We start from the raw sequence: 20,589 nt of genomic DNA, 5'->3' as shown, positions 1-20,589 counted from the left end.
AAGCCGCTCAAAGGTTGTTGAGGCACGACTGATCCTGGTATTCAGTTAAGCATCAAGGCTGTTGTTTGCTGTTAAGGTTGAGCCGAGGTAGATTAATTTCTTGACAATGGAGAGCACTGTGCCATTGATGGTGACGTGAGGGGAAGCAGAAAGCAGAAACAGGCTTCTGATAACGTCAGATGACTTTTTTACTTTCATAGTAATATCCTTGAAAGATTTAATAATCCAGCTCCACTTTTCAGCTTAGATGTTGAAAAAGCCTTTGGCAGGCTTGAATGGAGGTGTACTGTATATGGCAGTATTTGGCTTTAATTGTAATTGTATTCAGATGATTAAAACACTATACAGCTGCTCTCAGGCAGTGGTTCAAACTGGTCAGGTTATCTACAACCCTTTTCCTCTTAATAGGGTCTCGTCAAGGCTGTCCACTATATATCTTATATGCTCTTTCCGTAGAACCTTTATTACAGGCCATAAGACAAAACCCCATGATTGGCCCAATAATTATTAAAGATACAAGTCATAAAATTTCACTATATGCTGATAACATAATCCTTTATTTTTCTGATATTACTAATTCCCTTCCACAGACCATGACATTTTTTTCTAGCTTTAGTTCCTTTTCAGAAATTAAAATAAATTGGGAGATGTCCCTATTAGTTCCTTAAATGATCCAGCGAAGAAATCTCCCCTCCCTGACAGCTTACCTCTTGAGTGGCACACCTCAAAATTTACTCACCTTGGTATATGTATTCCTCCCTTTTTTAAATGTCAGCTTTAAGAATTAGGTCACACTTAAGAGTAAAATACAGGCAAATTTTCAAAGATGGTCATCTTTGAAATTGACATTACAAGGGAGGATTGTTTTAAGTAAAGATGAATATACTTGGGCATTTACATTGCCATTTTCTCCACCTAAAGATTATTTCACAGATATGCAGAGGATGACTTCTAAATTCATTCGGAATAACAAAAAACCCTGTATCAAATTTGATACCCTAAAACGTCCTAAGTCTTTGGGTGGCCTGTCATTGCCGGACTTTAAGTTGTACTATTGGTCTTTTTAGTTAAAGTCTTTAAACTCTTGGTTAGATGCACAACCTTTCATGGTTCCTTGCTGGAAATTAATTGAATAATCATTGGTTGCTCCTCATGGTGTGATATTTTCAGGAATCAAACCTAAAAAGCCTCTAAAGAATTTGTCCCAATCGCAATTCAAAATATCTACATGTTTTGTAAAAAATAGCTACAGGGGTTGGACAATGAAACTGAAACACTGGCCAATGTTGGAGGTTTCACATCTATATGCCTGGCGGCCAATCTTCAGAGTGAAGCACGGGTGGATCAGTGATGGTTTGAGCTCCAATATCATGACAATCCTGATTGTATTTGATGGACACGACACTGCCGAGGACTACCAAACCCTTCTGGAGGATCATGAGCACCTGATGCTCAAACCGTGTATCAGCATGATCATGCACCAACACATACAGTAAGCAAGACTTGTGACAGAAGGGTTTGATGAAGATGAAAGTGACGTTGAACATCTCCCATGGTCTGCACAGTCTAAATATTATTGAGGTGTTTTGGAGCAAGTCCACCAGCATCATATAGTGACCTGGACACTGTTCTGGAAGAGGAACGGCTCAAAATCCCTCTGGTCACTGTGAAGGACTTCTATCTGTCATTCCCAAGATGACTTGGTGCTGTATTTGGATGCAAAATGAGGCCCTCACTATACTAATAAATTATTGTGTTGTAAAACCAGGTGTTTCAGTTGCATTGTCCAACCCCTGTAATTCAATATCTACAATGCATCTGGTGGACAAATATGTTAATAATTCATGAAAATCTTGCATGCAGTCTCATATTTGGATCAATTACTACAACGAAACATGAAACCATACACTTGGCTGTGGTCAGATAGAGGCATTAACAATATATGGAATATACAGTATAATATATAAAAGAGTTTTTTTGTTAGTTAATAGCTATTAGACTGTTAATACTATATTACTCATTTGTTCCTGTGTTGTTATTTATTAATGATGGAACATTATTCTAAAGTGTTACCAAATATTTAAAAATGCAGAAAGTTATCACTGCATGCTATGGTTAACATTTAAACGTATTTATGCTTCATATATGTCCATATTCAGATTATTTATTTAAATATGTGATTGGTTTTATGTGCACAAATGGCTATATGGCTTGAAGTGATGCCAATGAAAATATAGCTGCAAGCAGCAATGATGGGTCCAAAATCCGCCTCCACCCCCACCCCGGAGGCTTTAGGGAGATAAGAGTCTCAAAAACACCCAAAATAATATTAAAGTTTGATCCATTGCCATGGCAACAGTATTTAGTATATCAAGAATCCTTTTGCAGGTCTACATCTGTAGTGTCTTGACATTATACTGGTGAGGTTTGAAGCAAATCAGGTAAAAATAAGAGGGTCATTTTGAAGCATTTTTAAAGTGAAACACTTCCTGCTGCCAGTTGGTGGCACTATGACTATGACTCAGAATAGTTACATCCATGTGATCGGTCTCCTACAACGAACACACAGCTGAGGTTTTATCAAAATCACCAAAAGCGTGCAGAGGTTAATACACACTTCCTGTTTCCCTTTTTTCACCATAAACATGTTGCTTTCCCACTGCCAAACCGTTCGAGATATCAAAAAGTCATCCACAATGTCTTGGCTTCAGGTTAACTGAGTTTGGTTGCGATTGTATTAATTCCTTAGGAACTCATTCCTGCATGCGCTTTTCCAAAAATCCGGAATAGCCCACTTCCTGTTGGGCGGAGCTTATGACTATGAGTGCGGAAGCTGTTTGGCTTATAATGAGGTCTATATGTGTACTGAGTTTCATACATGTATGTGCAAGTGTGTATGATATGTGAACCAAGTGATTGGGCCGCATTCAAGGAGGCGCTGTGGAGCCTCCCGGCCACGCCCAAGTACCAAGTACTTCTGTGCGGCCCTAATGGCAGACAATTCCAACATGTGTGCCGATTTTCATTAATTTCTTACACATGATAAGGGCCCCAAAAGTGCCAGAGAAGTCGGGATTTTTAAAAATAATAATAATAATCCTTAGAAAACTATAGTGCCTCCGCCCCTTTGGAGCTTGGGCCCTAATAAGAAGAAGAATGAATAATCCTAAGGAAAACAATAAGGCCTTTGCCCTCTCAAGGCTTTGGTCAGAATAACAATGACTACACCTCTTTCATGGTGGTAATCCCTCCTCAGCTTCCTAGGTGTTTACACTGCTGACACTGACAGACTGGGATTATAACTGAGGCACTATCAATGATTAATACCCCTGAGCATCGTCTCCTTTGATTAAATCTCTATGGGTGTATTATATATCCATGAGTATATCCATATATATCATGAGTTTTAGGTTATACTTTTTTTCGATGATCCACTATATGTCTACTAACTCACACCAGAGTATTACTAGTAGACTGGTAGGGTTCGGGTAATAAGTTGACATGTAGTTGGCAAAAGTACTTATAGTCAGTAATGTCTCTTGGGGGAGCATCAAAATAAAGTGTTTCCCGATAATAGGCAGAGGGTCTACTAATACTCTAATGACTGCTAGTTGACATATAGTTGCAAAGTTAGTTACTAGAATGTGTAAAGTGGACCATCGAATAAAGTGTTTCAGGGTTTTGTTTAGTTTAATGATAAACACTCCCGCCCAAATAAACTATACTGTAAGTATAATATACTGTTACTGAAAATTTTATTTACATTGTTTATTTGATTGATTACATCGATTATTTCAATGTTGCAATGTGCAAATGCATTTGTTTTATAGAATGACATCTAATTGTATTTTTGACTCTGATTTTGTATACAAGCGAAAATTTCCCAGCCTATATAAAACTAGTGAGCTGTTTACACTCAAAGCCCATGCGAGAGACCACAGTTCTCGGCATGAGACTTGGCCTTGACAAATAAAGTACCGCTGCTTGTGCACAGAGTGTCAGTGCCTAGTAATCTCCCCCAATGCTGACTAAAGCGAACCAACCCAATCCGCTCAGGAAGGTATAGCACATGCAGAAAGCACAACAAGCTATCTATCCATATCCGTCTGTCTATTTGGAAAGCTGGAGAATGTGTAAAGGGGATTTTAGCTATAACCCTGCCTAACCTGATTAGTTGGGCAATACACATCCTGAGTACAAATACCATCTCTTCCCCACGGGTCACTGCTTTCTCTGTCCTCAAGCCTCAGACCTCACAAATTAGTTGAATCATCACTGCCAGGTATGAAATTCCTAATGCATGTAGAATTTATAGGACCTTCTGTTGGGTTTTATGTGGGACATGAGTAATGTTGATTTTATGTCACTGTTATTTAATCTGAAGTCCCTCTTATGTCGGAAAGCCTTGATTAATGTTTAATAAATGACATATGAAGAATAGTATTGTACGGTATAGCTTGAAGGACTTTTTCTGTTATAGCAGTTGACTTACATGCAATGATTGTTGCATTTAGGTTTACATTGCATAATGGCTTGACATTAATCTAAACATTAATTTATTGTTGTTTTCTTTTGTTTGTTTGTTTGTTGTTTGTTTTTTTGTTCTTGTTTAAGTCTCTAAACAACAATGAGTCAAAAACAGGTCGTCTTCAAGAAAATATCCAAGGACAAGTCGGTAAGTTATGGACAATTTCAAAAATAATCGCCACAACTATACGGGTGGATATAGTACCTTAACATAGTAATAAAGAGAATATATTTGCATGATGAAATGGTGTTATGGTCATTAAAAGAAGATGCCTAAATAGATGATAAACAATAATTTAATACTAGACTTGTTTAATCGAGTAAACTTTGATACGGAGTTGGAGAATATCCATCTTTTCTACAAACCCACTTCTTATGTTGGGTTGAGGGGATGCTGGAAGCCTATCCCAGCTTCTTGGACCATAGGCAAGAAAATACCCTGGATGGATGGACACTTTCACTCACTGGCAATCTCCATTTCATCTATCCATGTTTATAAATTGTGGAGGCATTGACAATAGGCTTCCTGACTCAGCCAGGACTCAAACCAGGAAAATTCTTGTTGGAGTTGACTATATATACAGTATATATGACAATGTCATGTTGCTTTTGATTGGAAAATGTTACTTGGAGTAGAATAATTCTCAGGCTGCACATGCAGGTGTGATCGAGTGTATATTTGGTTTGTTGTTTGATTGTATGTGGTTGTAGTTGATTCTAAATGGCTGACGGAAAACTGGGACATGCAGAAATATTTTTTTAGAGGTGTTTCGCAACGCTATCTTACGACCAATTCGTGCGAGTGATTAAAAAGTGGATAATTCGTACTAATTCATATGAACCAACGTGATGGGTAGGTTTAGGGGCGGGGTCAGGGGTAGGTCATTCGCACAAATTTATACGAATCGGCCAATTCATAAAATATGTACAATTTAGCAAAAATCTTACTAATTTGTAAGAGTGAGGTTGTACGAATTGTTATGAATTAGCCACCTCGTAAAATTCGTACGACAAGGATTTATGGTAACACTTTACAATAAGGTTTCAATTGTTAACATTAGTTAACTACTTTAGTTAACATGAACTAAGAAATAACAATACTTCTATAGCATTTAGTAATGTTATTTAATGTTAATTAAAAAATGTACTAATACATTCGTTGTTAACATTAGTTCAGACGAGACCACTCCCTTCCTGGCAAGTAACTTGAATTTATTGAACACAATTTATCTTATTCTTTATGGGGTTCTTTCTCCATAATTAATGACATAAAGAGCTTTAGCATTAAAAAAGCATTGGAAAGTGTGTGTCCAACATGCATTTTATTAGTCTGTTAATGTTAGATAAGTGGTCCTGGGAAAAAGAACAACACACAAAAGACCTTTCCTCGTTTAGGCTAGTAATATATGTTGTGTTTTTGAATCAGGTTGGTGTCTATATGGGGAGGAGAGACTTTGTTGACCGTGTTGACTCGGTGGATCCAGTGGGTACGTGAGAGAATCATCTTAATGTGATTTTAAGCACTTACCACGTTTTCTTCAAACCTGTAAATTTACGTTTACCTTTTCCTTCTCCATCAGATGGCGTCCTTCTCGTTGACCCTGAACAGCTGAAAGGGAAAAAAGGTCACTAGATTCATTCAAAGTTTACACACTGAACAGATGATAAATTACAGTAGATGTATTATAATGAGAAGTGCTTTGTGATTGTGTCGGCCTCCAGCGTACGTCACCTTGTCCTGCGTGTTTCGATACGGCCGTGATGATACGGACGTGTTGGGAATCTCATTCAAACGTGAGATCTACATGACCACCCGGCAAATCTACCCCCCACTGCAGGACAAAGAGCAGGGCATTCTCACCAAGATTCAGGATAAACTACTGCGCAAACTGGGTGACAATGCCTACCCGTTTTTCTTTGAAGTAAGCATCTTCAAGTGATTACGTTAGACCTTTTTCCTTGGAAAATTTGAAATGAGACTATGGTACTGAATCACATCACTTTATTCGTGTATCATGGTATTATTTACATGTTTTTTTTTTTCAATGTGTATTAAAGACCATGGTACCATCACAGTCAGTTCAACATTTATTTAAATAGAGCTTTATACAATTGCTTCGAAGCAGCTTTACAGTGATGTACATCAGGGAAATGATTGAATGATGCTTCATTTTGGCTGAACAGCAGCTGTAAAAGACAATAGTATCATTTCAGTCAGTGTTGATTCAGTTCTGTTGTAAAGATAATCAATTAAATTAGTTAGTTTCAGCTCAGTTCAGTTCTCATCCAATAGTCAATGCAGTCAAATCAACAATATTGTTGAATGTTAAAGGCTTAGTTCACCCAAAAATGAAAATTCTTTCATTAATGAATCACCTTCATGTTGTTCCAAACCCGTAAGACTTGTTTTTAGGGACACAAAGATATTTTTAAATGAAATCTTGCTTCAAAAAGTCAGAGGCAACACTGGTAAAGAACCCAAACTCCATCAGGTCATACTTTTTTGTCAGCATTCAATTTTAATAATGACCTGCATCCATTCTCTAAACTGCTTGTGCCTATCCCATCGTCTCTGACTGTAGGATGTATAGATAGTTGCAGGGCTAACATCCACAGACACAGGCCTGTACATTTACAGTCTTGCTCACACCTATGGGTGAAATTTATTATATCCACCTAATCCCCTATTAATGAGATAATTTGTCACAATATTGTGTGTGTGCATCTGTGCTTTTTCATTTTGATATATAAAACAACGTCTTATGTTTTTTGTATATTGAAGCACCTGATATAATAATATTTCTGTTTCTTTAGTTCCCTGATAACTTGCCCTGCTCAGTAGGAATACAGCCAAGCCCAAAACAAGCTTCAAAGGTAACATTTTACTGTCAAACATCAAACTATTCTGCTAAACTAGGAAGAACTTTTTGTTTAAGACATGGTGAAACATGTTATATCAAATATGTCATCAGCCTACTCTGACATAGTTTATTTTGTATCTATGTGATATATGCCCTCTGAGTGGTGTCATATCTATACTTTTTCACAGTACTGTGCCGTTGAGTTTGAGGTGAAAGCCTTTTGTGCTGAGAGCCAGAATGCAAAAGTTCGCAAACGGTTAGTCAAGCCTACAACTCTTTGTTCTTATTCTCTATTCGGGTGGGAAAACAGTGCTGTATCCAGTCCAGGCCTATACCTTGATCTGAGTTGTAACACTTTGATTATCCTGATGTGCTTATCTTGATGATATATACATATATACATATATATATATGGGGGTCTCTTGTATATATATATATATATATATATATATATATTACCACAAGTTAAAGGGACAATGTGTACTTTTTTATGTATTTTACTATTTAAAATCAATATTTTTATTCATATCTAACAATGTCTAAAATATATCTAAAATATAACGAATAAAGAAGGCTTAACCACTAATAGATCATGTTTTTCACAGTCAGTAATCATACCGTAACATTTGTTTGTTCGTTGTGTCAAGTTGCTGTTTGTTTGAAATAACAAACCTGTTCACCCGAAGGAATACTCGATGAAGTGCTATTAAAAAGACATCCTGTCATAGCTTTTTGGTACATAATGGCATTTGAAAAAGCTAGGCGCTGGAGAGCACAATTCGTTTGAATGCAAAATACATTTTCACCGCTAGATGGTTTAAGAAATTAGTAAGAACTTAGTCAGAAATGACTACACAATGACTATGTTTATACATGCAGCCAATAACCCGTTCAAAACGGGATATTGGCAATAACCCGGTCGCGAACGGCCATATAAACACAGGCAAAAACCTGAATATACTAATTTCCCGGATTTTAAAAAACGGGATATTATACCTGGGGTACCCCTTTTCTAACCCAAATTTTTGGTCATGTAAACGCGTATCTCCATATCCCGATTGTGATTTGTGTTCTGCACATGTTCTATTCGCAAGGAATCTTGGCACATACAAAAATCCGTGTGCAGTATACCGGAAGTAAACATGGCGAGACACAGTAGCACAGCATACTTTTGGAGCCAGGTCAGTAACTGTTAGCGTTACCAGCATCAAAGCGCAAACAAAGGCGATCGCTATCTGCCCCCAACTATTCATTATCCGCATGCTGCTGTTGTTGTTGTCTTTGGATACAGGAAGAAGAATCGGAAATGACGTGTTAAGGTTGTCCGTACGTCAAGACACTTACCGCGTATCGCCGTTTACATCAGGATATTTCAGAAACCTGAATAGTGACCTCAACCTGACCATAACCCGAAAATTGGCTGCATGTAAACGTAGTCATTGTCCCTTTAAGTGTCAAAAGACAGAACAGGTTTCCTCATGTAGTCTGTGGAGCAGTGAATAATATGTCTTTTCCCCTCCACCACCATCAGGAGCACAGTATGTTTGACGATTCGCAAGGTCCAGTACGCTCCAGAGAGCCCCGGACCAGCTCCCTGTGTGCAGACCACCCGTGACTTTCTCATGTCTGACAAACCACTGCATATGGAGGCAAACTTACAAAAACAGGTGGGTTTCAAACAGACCACCAGGCGAGCATGCATGTATTGTATCTTTCTTTGTTGTTGGCAATGTTTATTACTGCTTTTTAAATGAAGAATGAAATTTTATGGAATATAATGAATCCGTTTGGAATGTTGCACCATGACTTTTTTCTTGTAGAGTTACTATCATGGGGAACCCATCAACGTAACTGTCAAAATCAGGAATGACTCCAACAAAAATGTGAGGAACATCATTGTCTCTGGTAAGAGCAAGTTTGAAAGTGTTAAATTATGAAATAAGTGTTTCAGATTAAATATCAGTTTAAATGAATGAGCCAAATCCTTTGAAATGTACTCTTTTTTGATTTATTGAAAAATAAATTTGATTGTTTGATTTAAATACAATCTGAACAAACAGAGTATGGTAACACTTTATTTGAAGGGGTGTGCATAAGACAAACATGACACCTTCATAATCATGACACATGTCATGAATATGAAGTAAATTGTATGCATGTTTATGTCAACTGTCCAATCACTCAAATGTGACATTGTTTGAGATGTATTTGTCATTACAACTTCACATAAACCAATACATCATTACCTGTCATTGTCTTGGTAATGACAACTTGACATTACCAAGACAACATAAATTGTCATAAATTTGTCATAAACATGACATAGCAGGTTAATTATCAAACTTAAGAAACCACTTAGCGTTACGGGTTAACATTACATTAAACTGACATGTGGTTGCTTTTGACAATGGCTGTCATTAGGCCATTATAACTGTTGATGAATATTTTGAATATTTTTCTGGACCTCAACTACAGTGGTACAAATTGAATTTATGATTAAAATGGTATAATGCCCGGCGCATGGTCTAAAATGGTTGTCCCTTTTCTCTTAATGAAAAAAGGGGTTTCAACCCTGATTGTAACTGCTCATATAAACTATTGCAAGAGAGATGTTTGCAGCACTGAAGAGCAAAATTTTTCCAGGATTTTTGACAAAAGTTAAGATTTAAAATTTAAAATAGTTCAAAAATTGGCAAAATTATTTTTGTCTGTCCCAGGTTTCTTAAGAATAAGTGTTATAACAGCAGTTAATGCCCTGTGAACTAACATGAACAAACAATGAACAGGTGTATTTTTTCTTAACTTACATTAAAAAAAGATTAATAAACAAAAACTGCAACAAATGTATTGCTAATTGTTAGTTCATGTCAGTAAATACATTAACTAATGTTAATTAATGAACCTTTTGTAAAGTGTTACTGATATTTGTGTACACAGTCAGTCATAAGTCAAGTAGACTGCTGTACATATAAAATAACACACTTGTGATTGTTTGCCTTTTAGTGGAACAAATCGCCAATGTGGTGCTGTACTCCAATGACAGTTATAATGAGACAGTGGCCATTGAGGACTCTGGGTAATCATTTTATACAGAGATTTAGATGTAATCCAATAAAACAATAAATATTAATCTGACTAAGGATTCCTTTTTGGTGCAGGGACTCTGTTGATGCAGGAGCCAAACTAGACAAAGTTTACACCTTGCTTCCCCTCATGGCCAATAACAGAAAAAAGCATGGCATCGCACTGGATGGAAAACTGAAGCACGAAGACACAAATCTAGCCTCTACAAGCATGTGAGTCCCATGTTTAGATAATGATAGTTGCTTTAGTTTATTGGGAAAAAACGTTCATTAATGCATTCCAAATGTTTACTAAGTTGTTTAAATGCTCTATTGCAGCATCAAAGAGGGAGTCCTGAAGGAAGTTCTGGGAATCATGGTGTCATACAGAATTGTTGTGAAGCTTATTGTTGGAGGGTTTGTATCCCAAGACACAATATACCACTACAGTACCATAAAACCACACATCCTTGATGTGTGTTATACCTGTTGTGTGTCACATCCTAATATTTTCTGTTTTTCTTCTTCAATAGGATTATGGGATCCAGGTGAATATAAAATTCCTTCAATCTTGGAGTCAGAGAATTGCATATCAATAAAGCTTTAATGGGTGTGCAACTGTGCATATGTTGTGGACTACAAAAATCTGAGACCTAATTGAAAATCTGTAACACTAGGAGCTGAATATATGGTATGGCAGGCAGTGGTATTTGTTAAAATGTATTACAAACAAAACAATAAGCACACAAATTTTGACCGACAAAACAAAAAGAGAAACACTGTATACACACAGGCTAACAAGCTTAAAGGGACTTAGTTCACTTTCCACATCTTGGATGCCCTTGAGGTAAGCTAAAACATACCAAAAATTTATTACAAAGTGAACTATCCCTTTAACAAAATAATGAGATAACAAAACACCTGGTGGAGAAAATCAATATGAACAAAAAAACTAAAAAAGGCCCGCAAAGATGGCAGACAGAAGTGGAAGTAGAAAGTCCATGGACAAACACAGATGCTGCATCCAAAACTGCATACTAAGTAGATACTTCATTTGAACTTAGTATGAATGAATTCAAACATACTACATCCACCATTTTGTTACTCTCACGTGACCACAGTTGCCACAATTGACCTTCACTTCCATTCATAAATCCTCTCCCGTAACCTAATGGGATAGTACTACCCTATCTCACGACCAATTCGTACGAATTCGTACGAGTGATTCAAAAGTGGCTAATTTGTACTAATTCATACGACCTCACTCGTACAAATTTGTACGATTTGTCTAAACCCACGTGACGGTTATGTTTAGGGGCGGGGTCAGGGGTAGGTCATTCGTACGAATTCATACGAATTGGCTAATTCGTAAAATATGTACGATTTAGCTAAATCGTACTAATTCGTACGAGTGAGGTCGTACAAATTGTTACGAATTAGCCACCTCGTAAAATTCGTACGAATTCCCGTGAGATCGGGTTGGATAGTATTGTGTCCATCGAAAGAAACAAAAGAATATTGTGTCCAAGGAAGTAGTAGTTCAACCGAGGACTTTTCCCCTACTGTGTTTTTTTCCCCGAATATTCAGACATACTACTCTTATGCGAGTGAACATATGACAAAATCTGACATTCAAAATGTTTTTTAAATCTAGTAAAAAAAAAAAAAAACGTTTTGGTCACACTTTATATTAGGTGTCCTTAACTACTATGTACACTGTACAAAAAATAAGTACAATGGATGTTTACTGTGTTCATAGTTTATTGCTGCTACTGAGGTGGGATACAGGTGTATATAATATATAATATAATATAAATTAAGACCAACTTTTTTGCTAGCGGTCTCAGACTTTTGGACTATATTGAGATCCCTTTATTTAAGCTTTGTGTTTTGACATATTAGTGAGGTTGGAGTGGAGCTCCCGTTCCAGCTTATGCACCCGAAGCCTGACGCAGGTATTATTATACACGAACATGTGTGTGTGTGTGTGTGTGTGTGTGTATGCTCTATGCGCATGCTCTTTTATCTTTTATTCTCTTAAATACTTTATGGTTCACATACAAATATATTTAAGCAACTCCTTAAAAAGTTTTTTTCTCTTTATTGCCTCTTGAAGTGAGAGAAAGGTCAGTCATGATTTTTACAGTTTACTCTTGTTCAAGAATAACAACATATTAATAATTACTCATTTTTATGTACCTTCAATAATATGTGTAATGTATATGCTTCTTGTCCTTTTTATGTGACTGTGTGGCTGTTTGTAGCGAACTGGAGGATGAAGTGGTATTTGAGGAGTTTAAGCGTACCTACTTGAAAGGCACAGCCGAGGAAGAGGATGAGGGAAACGTTTCACCTGCTGAGAATTGAGAAATGCATGTAGAAGTCAAACAGTTCTTTAAGCATATTTACAAATTTAAGGCTGTTCAAAATAGAGAGCATCATATAGAGAGCATCACTGAAATAAAGCACTGCTCTGGACTGTTATAAGCAGATAAAACTATTGGCAATTTGAACAATTTCCAAATACATGGTTCTCTAGAGACCATTTTTTCAGCTGTCTGACATTTTGGTGAATATCTTTAGTAATATGAAAGAAACTGCTTTGCTGGAATTTGGTGACTACACTACAATAGTATAAAACTACGTAGTAAACACCTAGCTGTTTTTTTTTTTTTTTTTTTTTTTAGTTTTAACACATTTTGTGATATAAAGCAACATTCTTCACTGTAAGTAAATGTATGTAATAAAATAGTGTATTTAAATAAAACACTGTACTGTAGCTAGATGTTCAGTTTATGAAAGCATGATAAAGAAGGTAAATGCTATTGTACACCACAACACCACAAATTTTGGACAAAAAAAAACAGTTCTTGTTTGTTTTTATTTTTAAAATATCAGTATTCATACAGATTAAATTTCTGTAACTGGATATTTTTTCCAAATATGATTTTCAACCTTACAGACAGGCAAGGTGCAAGGACAAATGTATTTAATCCATATTTATTGAAAACAGATAAAGTTCAATAGAGTCAATACAGACCAAAATGACTGAATAAAACTTTTTATATATTAATCTCAATAATGATATTTAATATCACAATTTCTCAGGTAAAGTTGATTGTCAACTGATAGTTGTAAATAAAATCATAGATATCTTTATTTTCTCTATGCACAAGGATAAAGGAGAAATCTGTAAATATATATTTCAACAGCTGTTAGCTTGCTTACTGTTGCTTACAATGGCTCTTCATACTCCTATAGACCTCATTAAAGGCACTCTATGCAAGATCTGTACCTTAATATAACAGCTTCAAAGTCGTTTCGGTGGTTAACAAAGTCATAGTAGGGCGAATCATCCTGGTAGGAAAGCTTGGGGGGGATGCCGCCGGAAAAACCAGCCATGCAAGTTTGAGAGTTTTGCCCCTGACACAGCTCGCGAGAATCACGAAATGCTTTACGGCAACGACGTCACACACATCAACAACAACATACTGTGTAAAGCTACCTGCGCGCATCCAAGAAAACTCGGTCAGAAATGTCCAGAAAAAGGGAAAGAGAATCGGACCGTGCTAGAAACCCGGTCGGGCTTTCACTCGTTGGCGCGAGCTTAAAAGCAGCACTGATTGAAACTGCGATGCTAACCTGCCATGTTGTATGTTGCTGCCTTCTATGTTGTATGTTGCTGCGCTAACGTAATGTTAGTCCTGTGTCTGATTCTTATGGCGCCGTAAATTACTGTTATATAAACTTTATCTGACTAACAGTGCACTTCCCAACTGTAATTATCATGAGAACATAGTCAATATCTCACATAATTATTAGGACATATATAAGCCTAGAGGTTGTAAATAGTGTAATTGGACACAATTTGCTAACTATTTTGTCAATCATGTCTAATGAAATCATAACGGCCAATGTTATGAAACAATGCGACGTACATTTAACTTTATTGATTTCATCTGACATTTTGTAATGTTTACATTAAAATAAAAAAACACAAATGAAATAATACTCCTACACTATAGCTTATTTACTTGTGATTTAGCAGAAATCATGTAAAAACGTTATAAGCCAGCAAACGCGATAGGCAACTTTATTATTATAAAGTAGTCTAAAACTTGACAGTAGTTCAGTAGGTATGCAGTAACAGGGGAATAACGGTTATTTACGACAGTTGCAAATACACCACAGCGGCTCTAGAGCTCACTGTTTTACAAAAAAATCAGAGAGTGCATAGTGTGGCTTTAAGCAAACAACTGCAGTTGAGCAGCTCATCTAGAACATTTGTTTGTTACTCTCTATCTTTCTGATAAAGTACATTGAGCATTGGGCTTTATCCTCTCTCACTCGTGCATTATGCAAAAAAATCATAACTAATAGTATTAATATAATTTTAATTATACATAAGTAAAATTAATTAAAAAGATGCATCTGCTCATATATGCTTAGAAAACAATTTGCCTAAATTTTGCTGTCCTTTCAGCAGACGTAATTCAACATTATGAGGATTGCATGAGCAGGTCAACAGGAGACACTCATACAAAAGGATTTTTTTTCTTTCACAATGATACATGTTGAAAATGTGAGGTAGCACATGCAGGCAATGCTCTCATATATAAACCACATATTTTAATAAAAATATAATGTAGTTTCACTGCACAGATGTAGTATCCATTTAATATAATTTAACATGCACATTACTTTAATGTTTAGAGTAAGCTTACCTTTCAAAAGCTTTACTTAGATAGTTCACTCAAAAATCTATATTTTGTCATAATTTACTCACCGTCATGTTGTTCCAAACTTGTATGAATCTTTTTCTTCTTGTTGAACTTATGTTGGTAACCAGGAAAAGAATAGGAAAAAGAATACTTTGGAAGTCAATGGCAACTGTCAATTGTCTGGTTATCGACATTCTTCAAAATATATTCTTGTGTACAGCAGAAGAAAGAAACTCATATGGGTTTGGAACAACATAAGGGCCGTTCACGGGAACAGAAGAAAGGTCACAAAATATACAAAATCCACCAAAAAGGAAATAGATTCACAGTTGCCTGGTCCTTATAAATGTTGAGAAAATAAAAAAGGCATCTGTTTAAAAGGCTGAGGTATAGCGTCATAAATGATGACAAAATTTTCATTTTTGGGTGAACTATCCCTTTCTGGACTAAACATGTGACTGTCTATATAACTCTTACTATATTCAGTTTACTTAGAATTTACCAAATATAGGGAGGTGTTTGGGCCTGGGTTACATCAAGACTGGACATCTGGAGCAAGACTGGTAGCAGTTTCCTCTAATTCACCCCAGCTGTATGTTCCAGTTATAGGATCTGGTAAATCCCGTGACATTGGAATATCACAGCTGTCTGGGTAGAGCAGGAAGCCAGAGAAGGTACTGCTGCACTCACTATTGGAATACATTCCATTGGAATCGGCATCTCTCACCTGTAGCCAAACTTCATCACCCATGTTAAGATGCAGGACCACCTGTTGAGAAGTTGTTCCAAGATCTGTTGACCCTGTACTTTTGAGGACAGCTCTGAAGTTGTGGAAGAGCCCCACCTTGAGCAGTTTACTGAAGACAACTAAGTAGTAGTTAATGACGTACGTACCATTGATGGGAGCCCTGTAGATGCCTCTGAAGGGGTCAAAATTAAATTCTCTGTTGTAAAAGACATTAGTAAAAGGAACTGGCAAATTTGGCTGTGGGTAACTGCTGCTTAGTGCTGCTAAAAAAGCAGACTGAATTGGTTGAGAGCAAGGGCCAGGAGCACCTATTACCCCAGGATCCCCCTTTTTCCCCTTGTCTCCATTTACCCCTGCTGCACCTTGTTGTCCAGTGTCCCCTTTGCCACCTTTTAGTCCTGGAATGCCGATCATTCCATTTGCACCGTCTACCCCATCCTTGCAGTGACACTCACCCGTTTCTCCCTGATCTCCTTTCTGGCCATTTAAACCTGGAGCTCCATTTGGACCAAGATCCCCCAAATCTCCCTTGTGTCCTTTCGACCCCGGACTTCCTCCCAACCCTGGAAGTCCCTTTTCCCCTGTCATACCAGGTTGGCCAAGTTCTCCTGGAGGTCCCTGGATTGAGTAACAAATTGCTGGGCACTGTCCTGACTCACCAGGAGAGCCCTGCTGTCCTGGATTTCCAACCGCACCACTGTCCCCTTTATCACCTATAGGACAAAATGTTTAACAAGTTGGTGATCTTAATTCTTAAAATGTGGTTCAAATTGCTAAAAATGTTAACTAACTTACCCCTGGGGCTTCTTTGTCCTTTGAGTCCTGTAAAGCCAAGTGGACCCAGATCTCCTTTTTCACCAATATCACCTATTTGGCCTTTCGGAAGAAAAAAGGAAGCATAATTGGCAATGTTCCTCTTATCAAATGTAAACACTCCAGTATGTTTTGTACTTAATCGCCAAGAAGCAGATAAGTGACTCTATAGTAAGTAAACTGTATCTGTAACTCTTGGTTTAATGGGTCTTTAGGATAGAAATAAAGTGATTGTATTTACCCTTTGGTCCTTGATGACCATTAAACCCTGGATAACCTTGAAATCCTGGCAAGCCTCTTAATCCTGAACTACCGGGAAGACCTAAGACAAAGAAACAAAAGAAAATACACTCTTCAATTCCTACTGTATTATACATATACAATGCGATTATACATATACAATGGACTAAAAATTGGTTCAAATGAATAACCTTGCAGTCCCCTATCTCCTTTGTCCCCCTTTGGACCACTGGGACCCCCTTTACAATGTGAGCAAACACAGAACCAGGGTGTTTGATCTACAGGTGGAGGCACTGGTGCCTCAAGAAGCATGTCACAGTATGAAAGGTCTGGCTTTTGTCCCGTAGGCACTGTGCGAGATCCTTGAGTTGTGTTCCCAAACAGAGGTTTTGATAGAATGGGATACCTATCAGGTGGGATGGGTAACATGGGTAAGGGATATCCATTAAATGAGTTGTCATATTGCATATTCTGATCTCCTCTGGCCATGGGATTGCCTCCTTTTGCTATAGGGTAATTATCATAGGAAAACATGTGGTTGTTAATTGCAGCATAGTCATCAAAATAGTCATCAGGAGGAATGGGGCTATCAGGAGAGCCAGGGGGTGGAGGTACCAGGAACCCCCTTCGGTCGATAGTCATCCCAGATGAGAAGGCTAATGAGACCAGGACTCCTGTAATTATTCTTATCATCTGAGAAAAAAAGGGATGGAGGAAACAGATAATGAACACTAAAGAGACATCACAACTGAACACATGTTACTCTTGAAAGCACATCCAGGCATAAGCACTACAGAAAACAGGTGAAGCTATTCATAATGATGAATTGGTCCTTTTAAGGATCCACCTGATCATTTTATATCATTGGGTGTAAAATTGTTATTGTCAAACTATTCATTCATCAAACCTTTAGTCTGTCGAACTAACAGCACTTCTAAAAATTACTTCTAATCAATGTTTCAAGCATAAAGCAATATTGTCACAAATAATTTTTTGTGACAATCAAATATACTTACAATTTGGAAGAACTTTTGACCCATCATCTGGTTGAAGCACATGTGAACTGAACAGTGCAACTAAAGCAAAGATCAATTTATAAGTGGTCTTTGGGAACTTGAGTCTCTCCCAAAGGCCTGCAAACAAAGCAGAGGGGCTGGAAATAATATCCCATTATACCCAACATTGGGCTCCTGCATGAGAAACGACAACAAGTCTGGAATATGATAATCAAAATAATAGCGAACCAACAAAAGCCTACCTCATTGTTTTCATCTCTTCCTTGTTCCTAAAATAATCTGGCTGATGTTAAGAAAAGATGCTGAAGAATGAAAAACAATCCTTTTTTAGAAGACTGCCGTTGCAAGACCGCATTTTTTGTCCCCATTCAGACAGGACTTTAATATGGGTGAGAAAAAAAGTGCCTGTGTTTGATGATCAATTTTCAAAGTATTGCAACAGTGCCACAAAAACAGATATGGTAAATGAATAAGTTTAAATCATGTTTCTTTTTAAGTTTGGTTTGTTTTATAAGATTTTCAATAGAAAATGCAAAACAGTAACATTTCCTACTATTCTTGACATTTTAAGTGAGATTATTTATTTTTTAATTCACAGAACACAACAAATTCATGTTTACAAATGACACCAATGAATAAGAAAAATTAAGCCTTGTTCACTGTAGTGATTCAATATCTAAGTGTGACAAACTTGGCTTGACATCAGCCTCTACAGGACAGTTAGCGTTAGGCCATACAAACTCATTCTCACGTGTTCAGACAAAGAAAACACCAAGAATTTGCTCCATTCAACAGACAAATCCCACCACTTTTATCTCATAGTGTCAACCAGTTAATACAAAGAAAATTGTAAGGCAACAGCTCATTTTTCCCCATATTAATGCAACCTGAGTCTACTTCATTCATACAATTCATTATGAATCTAACACTGGACACTGAAGACACTGATCCAAGGCCTTAACAAAAAGGAGCAAGAAGATGAATGGCTAACCTTATTATGTGCCCTAATTTCCACACCCTGAGCTAAATGTTTCTGTGTAGGTGAACATGTGTAGGTAAATATAATAGAAACCTTTTCTCAAAAGTACTACTAAAATTCTTTAGGAAAAATACAAACAGAAGACAAAGGAAACAATTGCTGTCAAACTGCAAGGATAAAGAGCTACAAAGCGATACTGAGATAATTTACCAGTGTGCTGGTTTGATATGGCTGGCCTACTGAAACTTCTTATTCAGCTAGATTACTGTGTACTGTACACACTATGACAAAAGTTTTGGGACGTCTGCCTTTACACGCACAGGAACTTTAATGAAATCCCATTCTTAACCCGTAGGGTTTAATATGGAGTTGGCCCGACAAAGGTGGGAGCATGAAATTTTCCAAAATGTCTTGGTATGCTGAAGCATTAAAGGTATACTCCACCCAAAAAAGAAAAATCTGTCATCATTTACTCACCCTCAAGTTGTTGCAAACCTGTATGACATTCTTTTTTCTGCTGAACACAAAGTAAATTAAGATATTTTGAAGAACGATTAGATCCAAACAGATGTTGAACTTCCATGAACTTCCTTAGTAGAAAAAAAATACTATGGAAATCAATGGTGCCAAAGTTCCAATCGTTCTTCAAAATATCTTGCTTTGTGTTCAGCAGAAGAAAGAAAATCTTCATTTTGGGGTGGAGTATCCCTTTAAGAGTTACTTTCACTGGAATTAAAGGGCCAAGCTTAACCCATGACAACCCCACACCATTATCATCCCTCAACCTTTATACTTGTCACAATGCAGTCAGGCAAGTACCATTTCTCCTGACAAATGCCAAACCCTGACTCGTCCATCAGATTGCCAGAGAGAGAGGCATGATTCGTCACTCCAGAGAACACGTCTCCACTGCTCTTGAGTCCAGTGGCGGCGTGCTTTACACCACTGCATCCAATGTTTTGCACTGCACTTAGTAATATAAGGCTTGGATGCAGCTGCTCGGCCATGGAAGCCCATTCCATGAAGCTCTCTACACACTGTTCTTGAGCTAATCTGAAAGCCAAATGAAATTTGGAGGTCTGTAGCTATTGACTCTGTAGAAAGTTGGCAACTTCTCCTCACTGTGAGCCTCAGCCTCAGCATGCGCAAACCTCGCTTTGTGATTACGTGGCCTACCACTTTGTGGCTGAGTTGCTGTTGTTCTCAATTGCTTCCACTTTGTTATAATACCACTAACTGTTGACTGTAGAATATTTAGTAGAGTGAGGAAACTTCAAAAATGTTTACAGGAGGCAACCTATTATGGTACCACACTTGGACTCACTGAGCTCCTGAGAGAGACCTATTCTTTCTTAAATCTTTCTAGAAGGAGTATGCATGCCTATGTGCTTGATTTTATATGTGGCGAGGGGTTAAGAGCAAGGAGAGAGAGAGAGAGATGCTAACTAAGATAAGCAACCCGGGAGTTTGCATTAATAAAACTCTAATAAGATTTACAATGTAGATAACTATGCCACCTCAGGACTTTCATCCAAGGATGTAATACTCAACACAAGTTCATTCTTCCCAAGGAGGACCAAGACAGTTCTGACAATTAAAAGCAGTTTATTGCATATTCTTTT

At 37.3% G+C, this 20,589-nt stretch overlaps 2 protein-coding genes across 2 annotated transcripts; one reads left to right on the top strand and one right to left on the bottom strand.

Annotated features, from left to right (window-relative positions):
- The first annotated feature begins 3,318 nt into the window (after positions 1-3,318).
- On the top strand, positions 3,319-13,208 carry saga (S-antigen; retina and pineal gland (arrestin) a). The gene is made up of 16 exons (XM_039649654.2): positions 3,319-4,282; positions 4,615-4,675; positions 5,954-6,014; positions 6,108-6,152; positions 6,250-6,449; positions 7,342-7,401; positions 7,577-7,644; positions 8,920-9,055; positions 9,209-9,293; positions 10,392-10,464; positions 10,547-10,684; positions 10,790-10,867; positions 10,984-10,998; positions 12,353-12,405; positions 12,567-12,576; positions 12,715-13,208. The coding sequence occupies exons 2-16, from the start codon at positions 4,628-4,630 to the stop codon at positions 12,815-12,817; spliced, it is 1,173 nt and encodes a 390-aa protein (XP_039505588.1). The 5' UTR covers positions 3,319-4,282; positions 4,615-4,627; the 3' UTR covers positions 12,818-13,208.
- A 211-nt stretch (positions 13,209-13,419) lies between these two features.
- On the bottom strand, positions 13,420-19,974 carry LOC120461460 (uncharacterized). Its single transcript, XM_089131682.1, has 5 exons — positions 19,768-19,974; positions 17,164-17,665; positions 16,974-17,054; positions 16,715-16,795; positions 13,420-16,632 (listed from the first exon to the last, which is right to left on the bottom strand). The coding sequence occupies exons 1-5, from the start codon at positions 19,972-19,974 to the stop codon at positions 15,707-15,709; spliced, it is 1,797 nt and encodes a 598-aa protein (XP_088987808.1). The 3' UTR covers positions 13,420-15,706.
- Positions 19,975-20,589: the final 615 nt, after the last annotated feature.

The sequence above is a fragment of the Pimephales promelas genome, chromosome 5 (assembly GCF_988280905.1).
Source record: "Pimephales promelas chromosome 5, fPimPro1.hap1.1, whole genome shotgun sequence".
In the NCBI taxonomy this organism is placed as follows: Eukaryota; Metazoa; Chordata; class Actinopteri; order Cypriniformes; family Leuciscidae; genus Pimephales; species Pimephales promelas.
The sequence above is the reverse complement of the archived record's forward strand: the minus strand, read 5'-3'. Positions and strand labels throughout refer to the sequence as shown.